The 15722-nt window shown below is 40.7% G+C and overlaps 1 protein-coding gene across 1 annotated transcript in view; it reads left to right on the top strand.

Moving 5' to 3' along the window:
* The window catches only part of BCO1 (beta-carotene oxygenase 1), a 35181-nt gene extending 29171 nt beyond the window's left edge, over positions 1-6010 (top strand). The window contains exons 10-11 of the mRNA XM_053399563.1: positions 1961-2072; positions 5090-6010. Of these exons, the coding sequence (XP_053255538.1) occupies positions 1961-2072; positions 5090-5286 (309 nt within the window). The 3' untranslated portion in view covers positions 5287-6010. The remainder of the gene's footprint in view (positions 1-1960; positions 2073-5089) is intronic.
* The last annotated feature ends 9712 nt before the right edge of the window (positions 6011-15722 follow it).

Here is a 15722-nt window from a genome sequence, read left to right as displayed (position 1 = left end):
TTTACAGATTTGAAAATAAGGGACCAGCAGCCAAAATAAGGGACCTGCAGCCTCACCTGTTCCAGGCACTCCAGTCTTCCTGTCCTCCTGCAGTCTGGTCAAACTCATGCTGGTAGCTTTGAGAACACTGTCCAACCAACTTTGTAACCAGAGGTTCAACTGAATAGAATCTGAATCACATGCACCACAAGGCCTATGCAGCCTCAACTTAAGATGGCTCCCTGGCTTGGCTTTGCACTGCAAAGTTTGCAGCAGCACGTGCAACAAAATGGCGTCCAGCATTCAAAAAACCCCTCAGCTTGCATTAACTAGCCACACACAAGGCATGCAAGCTCCACCCCCCAGTCGTTCTTAGACTTCTTATTGGGTGAGCAACACAGCCAAGCAACACAGTTGGAGCCTCCCTCCTCTCTGGCCAGCAGGGAGGGAGGGAGAGGAGCTGCTTCCTTTGAAATTTAAGGGACATCATTTAAGGGACCCATCAATAAGGGACAGCAGCGGGACATGGCGCTGGAATAAGGGACTGTCCCTTCAAACAAGGGACACTTGGCAGCTATGCTTCCTTTTTCAGCAGCAAATCTGACCCAGAGTTCAAAGGTTTTCCAAGTTATTTTGGCAACTCTGGAAAGTTGCATGAAATGTGACTTTCATTCCATAATTATTGATCAAGCCAGAGATACGGAAGTGGGACCATGAAGTAATATCCATATGTCAGGACCATATCCTGTATTCTAGACTCCATCTTAGCATTGCCATAGTTCAAAAAGTACGAACCAGGACACCCCCAAAATTGTTGAGCTTTTTTTTTTTAATGCAATTTTTCAATTGACTTGCCTAAGATCCAGGACAAAGTTCTGCCTTTCGGAAATTCCTCCCAAACATCAGTTCTGCCTTTGAAATCCCAGTAATGTCGGGGGAAATCCAGATATATGGCAGCCGTACTCTGTCTACATATAATATCTAGGGATGGGCAAATCTGTCAATTTCCATTTCTCTCAGTTTCCCATTTTTCCAATCTTAAATTCAATTCCCCACATGTCCAACTCAATTTTCAATTGTGAGTGTGTGTATTTTTAAAGTCCTCATGAAAATTCATCAGCATTTTAGTTCAAATTTCGTCTAATTGACACGTTATGTGCAATTTTGCCTTAATAAAAATAATACACACATTTTGGGGAAGCAGTTTCCCCAAATATAATGCATTTTTGTATGTAATATATGCAATTTCATGCACATATTACCCCAGTATGTGCATTTTTGTACACATTACTTGGCTTGAGAACTGCATTGCAAAATTCAGAAAAGTGCAAACTTTGAAGGATGCTTATGTTTCAGTTCATGCATTGCTTCAGGAAGTGCAAATTAGGTAGGTTCACTTTTGAATGTGAATCTGAATCAATAATAATAATAATAATAATAATAATAATAAATGGGGATGTTGGACAGAAAAGTTAAGTGAGTATGTTGTTTGATTTTTTTTACAATCGTAATTTTAATCTCACCTTTCAGGATATAAATCTTTTCAAGGTGACTCACAATGAAATATTAAAACAATAATAAATATATTTAAAGAAACTATATATTTTATTTACTACCTGTATATACCCCATTTCTGCTCAGGGTAGGTCACAGTTTAAAATCATGACTTATAATCTAATAGACACAATATAAATAAAAATGGGGAAAAGAAAGAGCAAAATACATGAGCTGGGAGGGGAGAAACAAAATGGTAGTAGCTTCCAGCCAGGCCAACTGATAAGTCGTTGCTGTCTCACGTCTTCCTCAGTTGTCCCCAGACACGTTGAAGGGGGTGAGGATTTGCTGCAGCATCCCTCCCTCTGAGTCAGGCAGTTGGAATGGGGATTGATTTTATTTTGGGGAGGCATGCAAATCTAAATCAGGAAAATATTTGAAGAATTCTATCATAAGAATGCATTTCCCCTCTTCTTTGTTCACCTAGGTAGTTAAAGTTGACACTCTGACGAAGACGGCACTTCACTGGGAGGAAGAACATTGCTGGCCAGCTGAACCAATCTTTGTTCCTAGTCCTAATGCCAAAGAGGAAGATGATGGTAAATGACATGATGGTTCTAATGAGGGAAAGTGTGAAGATTTGCGAAAGTTTAGACCCATTTTAAAGGGAATGGGATTTCATTAGTCGTAAAAAAACAATATTTTTATTTAAAGTCTTTCTCTTTCACAAATAGAACAGGCTTTAAGAAGCTGCTTTTACCAGGAATGGAGGCAAACAGTTTTTAAAAAGGGATTTGAAGGTAGTATAATACAGGCCTTGTTTACCTTACTGTGATGTAGATGCTCATTTATTATCCTGCTGCTGTCTCTGGTCAAACAAGTTTGGGAGGCTTTGGGAGTATTACAGAAACCTGCAAAACCAGTGACTAGACAGCCAGCTTTCTCTCTCCCTTTCTATCTCTCTGGTTTTGTTGTGGGAGAAGAAACTGCTCAAATTCTGCTGGAATCACAAATGCATACATACATCATTTTATCGGTATGCTGCCTTTTTATAGTTAAGACCATGCTCAAGGCGGCTTACAACATGGGGGGGGGGGGAATATTACAAATATAACAAAGGTCATAAACAATAAATAAAACACATCAAAAAGTGCACAACCAAACTGAAATAATTTCCACATAAATCCTAATATCTAAAAATAAAGATACTAAAAAATAATAATAACAGCAACAACCCCCTGCCAAACAAGAAACCACTAAACACAACCCCAACTCAAGAGCCAGGCAGATTTATTTGTTAAAATATGTTGGTCATCATGCCAAAAGTACAAACTGTATTAAGGTATAGTGCAGATAGGACCTGGTATTCAGAGACATGTTGCCTCTGTTCCTGGAAGCAGTATATAACCAACATGATGAGTAGCCACCAACTCTTAGGTGCAGGAGAGGAAATCTATCTTCCAGTCTTGCAAGTTAGTGAGTGTCCAGAATCTGAGGCAGATGGATTTACCTGATATTCTTTCAAATTGGAAGTGTTGAATTTATGAGCAGTTACTAAGGTACTGGGGTAGGTACTAAGGTGCCTACTCCAAATGGAGAACTGGATTTTTAATGACTAGATTGGCAGATGTCATCCTTCCATAACAGCCCCTAAACCTTGTTTGTATCACCAGTAGAAATTTCTCGACAATGCAACTCACTTATCCACTGGCAATGCACAACTCAGAACAAAGCAAAGCTACATTTTGCCTTGACAGGCACAGAGGCGTGTACAATGGATCTTTCATGCAGCCTATTGGAATGGCTTATCATCAAAGGGCCCCGTCTTAAACTGTGTAATAGTCCTGGAGATTAAGGCTGTTTTGTCTAAGCTAAACAGCAGACTCAGCAAACACAACAGCAGTTGTTTCATCACACTCTGCCAGTTCTGTTTTGGAAAAACTGCAGATAGGAGCAAGACATAAATATATGCTATAAGTAAATAAGGCTGTTAACTAATTGAATATATTTTAATGGACAATATCTGCCTTTTAATTATATATTCATTTAACTGATTACATGGTAAATGTTTGAAAACCAACAAAACCTCAACATAGGAGCTTTTTGATGTATTGATGGAGATGTGAGAACATCCAGTTTAATAAACAAAAGTTCCTGCTCAAGATTATAAGTCATAGTTAATAGTTTCTCTACCTATTTCAGTAACTTCAGTTTTCAAGCAAAACTGATCCTTGGAAGCTTATCAGGGTGAACAATCCCTGGAATGTGCTGGAATGAGCAATGGGTTCTTTGCCAGACAAAGTGCCCCTGAAGCTAGAGAGTTTGAAAACCACTACAGTAACACATAATAATAATAATAATAATAATAATAATAATAATAATAATGTGTGCCATTAACTTTGCATGGGTTCAAATCTCCTAAGTAATATTATAAAGTATTATTATTATTATTATTAATTCAAATTTCTTTCCTACCCTTCACCATAATGTCCCAGGATGCAACTCTTTGGATTTAAACTTTGCAGGCTTGTCAATGACTCACTTAGTCCATGGCATGTTGGCTAATGTAGTCTGAAAACAAGTCTTTATAATCTGGGCTACATTCCTGCTTAAGTGAGTGCTCAGCATTTGCACACATGTTGAGAAACCATTCCAAGAAGCACGGAACCATTATATCCTTGTGGTAATGCTGACTTAATTGGGAATCTTGACATCCACACATTGCGGCTTTTGACACATGTCACTTTCCTTTGTCAACTGTCCCCATTGCATTTATTTGTCACGTGTGCCCTGCACATCTTTCAAGAAGCTCAGGGTGATGTATTTGGCTTTCTCCCATTTTATCAACATAATAACAGCTCTGTGATATGTTAGGCTAAGGGACAACAATAATAATACATAGGATTTATTTTTTAAAAAAGAATTAGTTTATATCAACACAACAAGCACAGCTATAACAGAAAAAGAACCTGCCTTACACCACTTGCCCATCTCCCTCAGGGCTGTCAACTGACTGGCAGCTGATCTCCAGGGTCTTGGGAAAAGAGGGGTCTTCCCAGTCACCTGCTCTCTTTTTAACTGGAGATACCAGGAGCTGAACATACAGGCTTTTGCATCCAAAGAAGGTGCTCTATTACTGAGCTATGGCCTCTCCAGTTTCTTTACTTGGGGAGTATGTTTTTATTGTAATTTTATAATACTGAAATCATACAGGCATGCTACATATAAGAAAAACAAACAAGAGAGTATCAGTAGTGAAGAAAACAATGCAGGGCATATAAAATCATATCAAATAAGCCATTGCATTCTCGTGTTAACATTACGTACTCCATTAAAGTGACCATTCAGATTTTTCCATCAAATAACAGTTAGCTTGTTTCCAGTTAATTCTTTTGCTTTTTAAGCGGCCAGCAGGCTATTTCTTCCATGCAGCAACAGTGCTTTCTTTTTCATTGCAGTTTAGTAGGAAACTATTAACTCCCTGTGCCAGGGCAAGCTCCAAAAGTTAAGCATAAATTAATATCCATTCCATGCCCCCACTGCCCCATCTTCTTAAAAAAAAAAAAGCCATATTTCAGGAAAATCTGTTTTAGCATATATTCTGTTGCAACTTTAGGTATCATCTTGTCACCCATCGTAACGTCAGATCCCCAGAAGCCACCTTTCCTGCTGATACTGGATGCCAAAACGTTCAAGGAAATAGCTCGGGCCATGGTCAAGACAGATCTGCACCTGGACTTACATGGTCTCTTCATACCTGAGAAGGATTTGAAAGTGGAGCCTGAGGCAGATTTGGACAATGAACATGAATAAAGTAGACTGTTTCCTGCTATAATCAAAACATTAAGTCTTGCTGCACACTGCTGAAAAAATTGCTGTGATACTCCAGTCCTCAGCACATGCACCTGTATATTACCTGCAATGCTGGACTAATGGCCTGGTTCTTGGCATATGGTGCAAGCTGTCTGCAGTATTTTCTGGGTGCTTTTGCCAAGCTTTGCAAGATGTCTGTGCAATGAACATACGACTTAGTTGCTTGAACAAAGTGTGTTTACAATGTGGTGTGTGCAACATGAATCACACTTTCCAAAGTTTGAAATCTTCAAGGATTGTGTTCAGCACATAATTAGAAGGAAACCCTCGATAATCTGAGTTTGTCAGAAATTCTGGTGTTTAATCGCAATTCATTTGAGATTCATTGTCAGCTGATTACTTTGGTGCTTCATTTGCTAAATTCAATGACCAAAGTGAAATGTCAAGTTAAGGTGCTAAAAGATTTCTTGACCTGACATTCTGTATTATTTCAAAAGAAGGCAAGGCTCATCCTCCTTCCTGTGTGGAAAAATGTTTAAATCCAGAATGCTTTTATATTATTTTTAATTATATTGTAATTATATTTAAAGCAAGCCTTTTTCCTTTGAATCCTTCAGATGTACTTATTTTTAGATCTTTTCTTTAGGAACTTCTAATGCAAGTTCAGTGGGCTTACTGTCCTTACTGTCTCATAAGTAAATTATGCTTTGCGATTTCAGCAGAAGCGAGTTTGTGCTCGTATATTAATTCTGTTTAAGAGAAATATAACCAAGCTAAGACTAAGCACCGTATCCAAAGAACCTAACAATTAGTAGTGACAAAAGTAATTTTACATGCCGCAGACAGAAATATTTCTCTCATATGGTATTCCCTAAGGTATATTAAGCAAAATATTGTAATAAAATAAAGATAACCTTACCTAAACATACTGTTCTGAAGCCAAGGGCAAAAGAAACCAGAATATGATTTGACTTCAACTTTAAATATGTCTGACTTTAAAAAGGAAAGGTCCTAATAGGTAAGTATTGCAACAAATGCTTAACAAATGGCATCTGTCATTTTGCGAGCTGCAAAATACTCATGCAGAAGTCTTACTTCTGAATACATATAAAGAGCATTGCACTATTGATCTCAGATTCCCCCTCCACCCCCAACTGCACCCCACCCCCGGCATGTCTTGTTATTATTTTCAAATATCCAAACATACCGGTAAATAACATTTTCCTAGTCGTTCTGCAACAAACCCAGTTCAACCACTGCCTTTTCATTCGAAGCACATTTAACTCTGCACCTCTTAAAGAAAACTAGCTGCTGGGAAAACTAGCCACCCATTCTGTAAAAGGGTGTGTTGTTCTGTGGGCTTTATTTATTTACTTCATGAAATTTATACACTCTGAAAAACCTCAAAGCAGTTTACAAAAAAGAGAGAGAGAGAAATCCACAACAAACATACAAAAGTTAAAATACTAAAACACCTTAAAATTACCTGGACTTTCTAAGCATCTGGATAGGCTTGTTTTAGCAGGTTTCTAAAAGAGTACACTGAAAACGCCTACTTGATCTCGAAAGGCAGGGAGAACGCTAAACAATCGAGTTCTTGCAAAGGTGGATTAGGTATTATGTGGCATCTGTAGTAGTGCCAATTTCACCGACTGAAGGGGTCAAGTGGGCACCTGTGGGATAAGGCAATCTCATCTGTAAACTGGTCCCAAGTTGTTAAGGGCTTTACAGTGGTACCTCGGGTTACATATGCTTCAGGTTACATACGCTTCAGGTTACAGACTCCACTAACCCAGAAATAGTGCTTCAGGTTAAGAACTTTGCTTCAGGATGAGAACAGAAATCGTGCTCCGGTGGCGCGGTGGCAGCAGGAGGCCCCATTAGCTAAAGTGGTGCTTCAGGTTAAGAACAGTTTCAGGTTAAGTACGGACCTCCGGAACGAATTAAGTACTTAACCTGAGGTACCACTGTATATGCTAATAGTGGCACCTGGAACTTGGCACAGTAGCAAATCAATAGCCAATGAAGATCTCTGAGCACAAATGTTATGGGCTGACAAGGTCTCTTTGTTCCAGCCCTCCTCACAGCTCAATCCAACACATGTTTACTTGGAAGTAAATATCACCGTAATCAATGTACTTCATCCTTCAAAAGGATGCATTCTTAAGCACTATACAAGATCCAGCCCTTTCTGCCACCATAGCAGTTGACTTGTCTGCGACTCACTGCCCATTTTTCTATAGCAAGAAAAGTGATATCCATAAAGCTTGGAAAACAGCAGAGGGACACATAGCCCTGACGTCTTCATGTTCTCATTTGAAAGCCACCATTTTGTGGCAGGGTCATTGCCATTTTTATATTTTGACCCTCTCCTTCCTCCAGGTTCGATTCCCCGGCATCTCCAGGAAGAGCTAGCAGAGACCCCCATCTGAAATCCTGGAGAGCCACAGCTACTCAATGTAGAAAGTACTGAGTATATCTGGCAGTTTCTCTGGAAGGCAGTTAAGGCTCCTCCTGCTGTTATTAAATCTCCATTCTTCCAGTACTGCTGCATACTCAAAAATGCATACAGTTGCAATTTAAACCAGCTTTCCTCAACATGGCATTCACCAGGTGTTTTGGACTACGGCTCCTAAACCAAACCATAGGAGTAGCGTGCCAATTTTTTAAAATAAAAGTACATTGCCTGTACAATAACAAATGAATCCTCAATCTGGAAAGGAGGGTGATTTGGATACTGTATTCTAACTGGGTGGCCGTTCATGGACAGAAATCAAACCTAATTCTGTCTTAACAAGGAACTTGGCATGGTGCAAGGAGATTACAGCCCAGGTGCCATTGCATTATTCTGTCTCATGCTAGCTTTACTTTCACTTCGGCTCCACCTAGAATTTGATATATGTCTTTGGAGCTGAAGAATGTTTCAAACCAGAGGTAATTTGGGAAATCACCATAATGTATATAAACACAGTAAGCTGTCAGATGCATTGAAATTAAGTTAAATATCACACAGTTCATGCTTCATTTGTTCCAATTAACTCCAAGGGGCATGGTATATTTACTGAGGGAATTTCTGATGGGAAGCTAAAATCCCAAGTATATTCAATAGAAACCAACATGTTTATTTTAGACTGTTAGCAACTGAGTACAGTTTGCATAATCCTTCAATGCTTTTTTAAAAAATTAAAATTACACGTGACAAAGGAAAAGGTCTGTGCAAGTGTTCCCCTGACCCACAGAGTCTCCCAGTTTCAATGCTCAGCCTTAACAATTGTTAAGCTTGTGGTAGCATCATAGTTTGAGTTTGTTTGACTTGGGTCTCTTTTTCTCAGAATAAGTTGTCAAGATTTACAATTCCTGATGGAGTATGACTAAAATGAGTATGACTTTTTTTTAAATGCAGATAATTATGTCAGTTCATTTGGTGAAAATGAATATATCGATATTGCAGCATAATTTTGTTATGATGGCCAATGGTGAGGGAGCCATGAAGTAGTCTGCAAGCGTTTGTGTTTTGTTAAGTGACAAAACAAATTTGGAAGGGAGGAAAGTTTGGAGAGAGAAAAGATGTTGTTGAGCATGATTTTAAAAAATAAAACAAAAACAGTCTACTGTCACAGCCACACCATACATTTAAAGAACCCTGTGGAACTCACAAAGCTATGATTTCCAGCACCCTTAACGCAATATAGTTCCCAACATTCTTTGAGGGAACCCATGTGCTTTAAATGTGTGCTGAATGTGCTTTAGTAACCAAAGATGGAATAGAGGAGATCAGGGCTGGTTCTGGATTTGAGGGTAGCCTTCTTATTAATATGGGAAGAAAACCAAATATGAAGGGTCATGATGATAGAACTATATAAAATTAAGCATCCTGGACTATGGAGGAAGTGGATAGAGCATGCCTCCACAGGGCATTTTATAGTGGAGTTTGCGTTGCTCACACAGGTAGCTTTTTTGCAGTAACCACAATACATTGTCTTTCTCAAAATGCCATCCCATCCTTCCTCCCCAATTAATTCTGGATTTATCATTTCCATGTGAGTGTTTTGTTTTGACTTACTGCATTTTATGTGTCTATGGTAAATCTGGATTAAGTGGGGAAAACATATGGGATGGCATTTTGCTGAGGATCACTTCATGTGGATGCTGTGTAAAACTTTCATGCATGAGAAGCACCGAATCCACAATAAGCTGCTGTGTGGAAGCACTCAGATAGCTACCATATTTTGCTCCCTCTGTCATCATACTAGAAGCTGAATGGTGGTAGATTCAGGTCTGGCATAGTTAAACTACAAACTATGCTTCCACAAGATGTAGTGATGGCTACCAACTTAATGACTTTAAAAGGGAATTAGCAATATTCATGGAGGATAAGGCTAAAAACTGCTGCAACATCATGTGTACAGCACCCCAAAAAGCTCGTGAGCTTCTAATCAGCATCTGGTTGATCAGAATGAAAACTAGATTACGGACTAGATAGACTTTTGCTCTGGTCCAGCAGGGCTCTTACTATCCCATTCTTCTTCCTCCCTAAGAAGCCCAATGGGCAAATAGTAAAAACAATGCAATTGAGATAAAACATGTTGTGAACAATTAAATACAATTAAGAACATCTAAAACATGTTTAAAAAGCCACATACAACTAATAATTTCAAGGTTGGTGAGAACAGTAAGTTGTGGCCAATACTACTTCTGCTCCGAGTAGTTCCATTGTAATTAATGGCCATGACTAATTTAGGTCTATTAATTTCAATGGGTTTGCTATGAGTAAAACTTAGTTGGAGACAACCCACTATCTTTCAACCATCAAATTCCTGGGTAATCAGGAAATGTTTTTAATTTCCTCCTGAGTGTTAATAATGTCTTATTTTGTTCTTAATACTGAGAGTTAGCTTTTAATTGATAAAATTAGATACATAGGGCACTTCCAGACATGCTATTTGGGAAAATGTAGGTTGCGCAACTAAAGCTAATTTGGAGCTCTAACACAACACACCTCCTTTCCTGAAATATCCAATTTTTGCACTACATAAAGTGATGGGGAAATGCACAGGAAATTGTGGGATAATATTTGCTTGATGCAACATTGTCTAACTTCCTCCAAACAAATCAGAATGAATGCTAATTAAATAGCCAGTGTCATCTAATTCACCTGCGGTCAAATAAAGATAATGCTCAATAAAGAGGTTGCCTGGAAGTTCCATGCTTTGGAAATGGAAACTGAACCAAAGAGGGATGGATGACATTACCCCACATCATCCCCACTGAGTTAATGGTTAAGTAGGGTTTGAATTCAAGTTACCCAGATCGGACTATTAACATACACTCATAGGATATGCTGGATCTTACAGGCCTTTGGGGCTTTCTACTTGAAGGGGTTTGTGCAACTTGAAATCCTGCTACTCTAATCAACAGGTTCAATGCAAATGTGAGGAGTAGGGCTCAGCCAACCATGGCCTTTAAGCTGTGCTATTGCAGGTACTACTAGAAATCAACACTGGTGGGCCAAAAGTGGTGTTCTATAGCAGATGGCTGAAGGAACGCAGGTGGCGCTGTGGGTTAAACCACAGAACCTAGGGCTTGCCAATCAGAAGGTCGGCGGTTCGAATCCCCGCAACGGGGTGAGCTCCCGTTGCTCGGTCCCTGCTCCTGCCAACCTAGCAGTTCAAAAGCACCTCAAAGTGCAAGTAGATAAATAGGTATCGCTCCGGCGGGAAGGTAAATGATGTTTCCGGGCGCTGCTCTGGTTCATCAGAAGCGGCTTAGTCATGCTGGCCACATGACCCGGAAGCTGTACGCCGGCTCCTTCGGCCAATAAAGCGAGATGAGCACCGCAACCCCAGAGTCGTCCGTGACTGGACCTAGTGGTCAGGGATCCCTTTACCTTTTATGGCAGATGGCTACCTAATGTCAGGGGCAAACCTTGGGAATATGCCACCCTGTGCAAGGCCATTTGACGCACTCACAGTACCTGCTTAAGCTGGGCTTTGGGAAGGAGGTACAAGGCTCTGGCAGGGTCCTAGATCCCACCTATCTCCTTCCCAAAGCCCAGTAAGAACTTGCCTGGCTTTGGGAAGGTAGAAGGAGCACTCTAGGACCCTGTCAGGGCCCACATGCCTTTTTCCTGAAACCAGGCAACCACTGACCAGGCTTTGAGAAGGTGCCCTTTTTGGTTGAATGCCCGGTGCGCAACCACTTGCACTGCCCTAAGTCGACTCCTGCTGGTGTGCTGTTAACCTCTCCTCTCCCTGGCTACATAAAGAGCTGGGACATCAGGTAAGGCAGTCCTGAAGCAATTTCACAGAAAAAGCAGAGGATAGGTAGGGTAATAAGATCAAGAAATTGGAAAATCCAGGTTGAAGGCACTTGGTGGAAAGCCAGTTTTGGAGCAACATCAGTGTTTTGCTCTCTTATATCACAGCCAGAGCCCTACATCCAGCCTTGCTTCAGATCAGTGATTGCATCATACCACAAGGTCACATCCATACATACCAGAGAATCATGGGAACTGTAGTTTACCCCTCACAGAACTACAATTCCCAGCATCCTTAACACACTATAGTTCCCCCAACATTCTTTAGGGGAAGTCATGTCCTTTCAGTGTATGATCCACTTTGCGATGTAAACAGCCTTGAGTCCAATAACATCCCTTTGTACTGAAAGCTTTTGTCAGACAAACTTGCTTTGGGTCTGTTTTAGAGCCTTGATTCCATTGCCACTGAAGTAAATGGCCAGATCTTTGTCTTCAGGGATGCAGGGTCAGAACATAAAGCTCAGCATACAATTAGGGCTCTTGAAATCAATACAAGCACTTAAGGAGTTGCACCATACACCAATATCCTGGAAAAAAATCTCAGGCAGAGGATTAAAATCAGGGTGAAGCTGAAAACATACCGTCACTTGCAGGCAGGCAATATAAAAGGGTGTGTATGTTTTTGTGGAGCAGGGCAAGGCTAGTCAGGAGAACTTGCTTAACACCAAACCTATGCCACTGCAATGACTATCCTAAAGTTAGATCAGGTGATCTTGACATTAATTTGCATGAATAAAACAGGACGACTGTTTCCCCTCTGACCCAAATGTTGCAGTGCAAGCTACTTCACGTGATGTTTTTCCTGCACAGGGGTCATTAAAAAACACTCACACATGCCCTACCAACTCCATCCTTGCATTTAAAGTGTAATGCTGAGGTTTATTATGGACAGTGGCTTCCTCGCCTTCTTCCTGTTCCTTGGCTGTCATCTAGCAATAGCCTACAGCAGATCTACTGAAAGCCTTTGGGCTCATCCACACTTCCTTTGGGGCCACATTTCTAAGCACATGTCCAGGCTTTCCAGATTCAGGTTTGATCAGTGGGGTTTTTTGTTTTGTTTTGTCCTGGTACTTTCCCCAGGAAAACTTGAGTTTTACCGCTGAATCGGAGCAAATGGTGATAGGGTTTTCTGCAGATTGTCATTTGCTCTGATTCTGCTGTAAAATGCTGGTTTCCCAAGAGAAAGTGACGGGGGGGGGGGGGAGAGAGGGGACAGACAAACCCTGCTCAAACACGGACCTGGAAAACCTGGACCTGTGCCTAGAAAGCATGTAGCAAAGGTTAGTGCAGACAAGCTTTTTTCCTCAGTGGTCACTTAGCAATAGCCGCTCCATCAGGCTGGAGCAGAGAATCAAGGCCAATGCATCAGCTCTACTGAGAGACAATTCTCTCAGCTATATCCATCTCAGCTGGTCAACCTGCTATCTAAATTTTGGAGAAAATTTGGAAAAGTGCAAATTTGGAAGGATTGCTGTGTTTTGGTTCAAGTAGTTTTGGAAAGTGAGAATTAGACAGATTAGCCTACATAACTGTGAATTGAATCAAATTTCTCCCCCATCCCTACCTTCAGACCTCACCCTTCTTTTCTCCTGGAGGGAGGGATGAAGGGAGAGAGCCAGCTGGAAGAGGATGGCTGGGCCATTTCCTGTTTTGTTTTCAACAAGCTTGTTTCCCATTTTTTGCATCTAGGCTTGTTCTTCCTTGATCCACCATCTGTTACATCACCTGCTTTCCTTACTGACCTAGATAGGTGACTTGAGAAGCCAAGTCATTGTTTACAAGTTGAAGGGAAAACCAAAAACACAGTTTTGCTTCCTTACATCATAATCATTAACAGGTGACAGCAGAAACAAATTACCGTACTTCTCTTGAAATAATTAAGACAAGGTCACCCAAATTATTGGCTTTCACATTACATGCAGTCAAAGCACAACACCCTTGGTTAGGAAATTTCCAAAGCAGCTGTATTAATGGAGAAACACATGGGCCTTCTTACAGGTGCAGTTCCTTGAGCATCCTCAGCTTTGGGAGTTTATTGAGCACGAGGCATTGGGTTGTTCCACATTTCTTTCTCTTCCAAGCTGACTGGGACAGATCATATTCAGTGCAGCACACCCCATCCCACACCCAAAGGAAATCATTGCATTCTGTGCGTGCATGAATATGTAGGGTGTAATTCTGTGTTGTGCTATGCCAAATGTTCTATCCGCTCAAGCATTTCTGCTTGCCTGATGGAATCCCCCCCCGTAATCCATAAATACTGTTCTGGGGGTCTTGCTGACCACCCAGAGCCAATTTTGGGGAAGGAGAGGGGGAAAGCCCCATTTCACAAGCCAAAATCTTTGCACAGGGCTCTTTAGGTGAATCCTGCCTGTAATGTCTGCTTCTTGTAATGTTATGGACAGATGCAGAGTACCAAAGTTTGCGCTTTATGGTGGGATCTAGAATACTAAAAGCTGGTCAACTCCAACACACAGCCTCAGAATCTAGGACAGAGATGGGGAAATCTCAGGTCTAGGTGGGCGAATCTGTAGGCCTCTCTATGTGGCCTTTGGGACTCACTCAAGGTCATACACACTCTCCAGCTACACCCCCCACCATCCTTGGGTGTTTTTGGTTAGCTGCAACATGTCCTCTATCTCTGATAATGGCTCTTGCTTGCCTGGATGGAAGATAGAGGGGTGAGTGCGAGTGTGTAGAAACCAGTCTTCCGTACAAAGCCAAATTTACATTAATTATTCTCCTCATTTTTGTCACTGGCCTCACAAAGGTTTTGTGACCCCTATAAAAGTTTTCCAGAATGAAATGTGGCCCTTGGGCTAAAAAATAGTCCCCACCCTGATATAGGATGACCCTTAGGATTTATTTAATTGTTCTTTTTATTAATATTTTTAGGCTGGTTTTCTGGGCAAATGCCTTTCCAAAGGAGCTTACAAGCAAAATAAAAGATAAAAACGGTACAAAAAGTAAAACTTTAAATCACTCCACATCAACTTCTAGGTGCACTATGGTGATAGCTGCCAGAACTAGCACTAAGAACCTGCAAATCTCTGCATTGTTGCCCATGTGGCAAGGTACAAGGCCTGTGAGTTACAGCATTCCCAGGGTAGCAAATGCTTCCTGGACTTCCAATGCACCCATGCAGGCCAATGGCTTTAGAAATGTAATAAAAGACTTCCTTTTCTGACTTCACCTGGGCAACAACAATCTCCCCTGGCTTTTGATGTTTGGGAATGAGACTGAGGGTGAGGATTGCATCCCTCCTCCTTTATGTGTACAAGTTTCAGTATGGGCCTACATGTGCAAATGCAAACACAGGTTTTATTTACATATGTACCACCCTTTCATGAAACATCAGGGCGGTGTACAGAATTGTAAAAACATTTTTAAAACCAATAAAAGCAGCACAAAACAATCATTAAAAAGACTGGCTACTCAAGAAAAGTTTAATCGGCTGCATAGGCCTGTCCACATAATAAAAATCTTAAGAGATGTCTACCAAATGTCTCTTTGAAGCATGTTCCACAGCATGGGATCAGCAATACTAAATGCCCAACTTCTGGTTGGGGCCAGTGTAATAATTGGGTTGTATTCAACTACATCCCAGGCAGAATGCACCCACTGAAAAGAATGAACTTGTTAATTCATTTCAATAAGCCTACTGTGAAATTACTTGGGCTGCATTCAGACAGCACTTTATTCCATTTTTCCAACATTTACTTACCTGACGATTTCTGCATTTTATCTTATCTTTCACATGATGCTAAAGTCACATTTGGAAATCTAGTGGAATCTAATGGAATTAGCACTCATTTCTATGTTAAAAAAATCTGTTTGAAGCCCCGTTAACCTGGGAAATAGTAGGAGTTTTGTGTGGCAATGTTTACCACCGTTCATGTGATGAAATGGAGTGGTTTATAACTTTAGCATGAAAAATTATTGTCTTACATGACAAGATAAATCATGCATACAAAACATGGATCCAACTCTGAAATAAAGTCGAGCAAATGGATGGAGGCGCTGAAGACACCAGGCACCATTTAATCCAGGTCTGATGTTTACAACAGCATTCTTCCAAAAAATACATGCATAGTCTCAGCATATAACAACACACTCCTAT

Source organism: Podarcis raffonei, chromosome 8 (genome assembly GCF_027172205.1).
Source record: "Podarcis raffonei isolate rPodRaf1 chromosome 8, rPodRaf1.pri, whole genome shotgun sequence".
Classification (NCBI taxonomy): Eukaryota; Metazoa; Chordata; class Lepidosauria; order Squamata; family Lacertidae; genus Podarcis; species Podarcis raffonei.
Note: the sequence above shows the minus strand (reverse complement) of the source record. Positions and strands in the feature narration are given on the sequence as shown.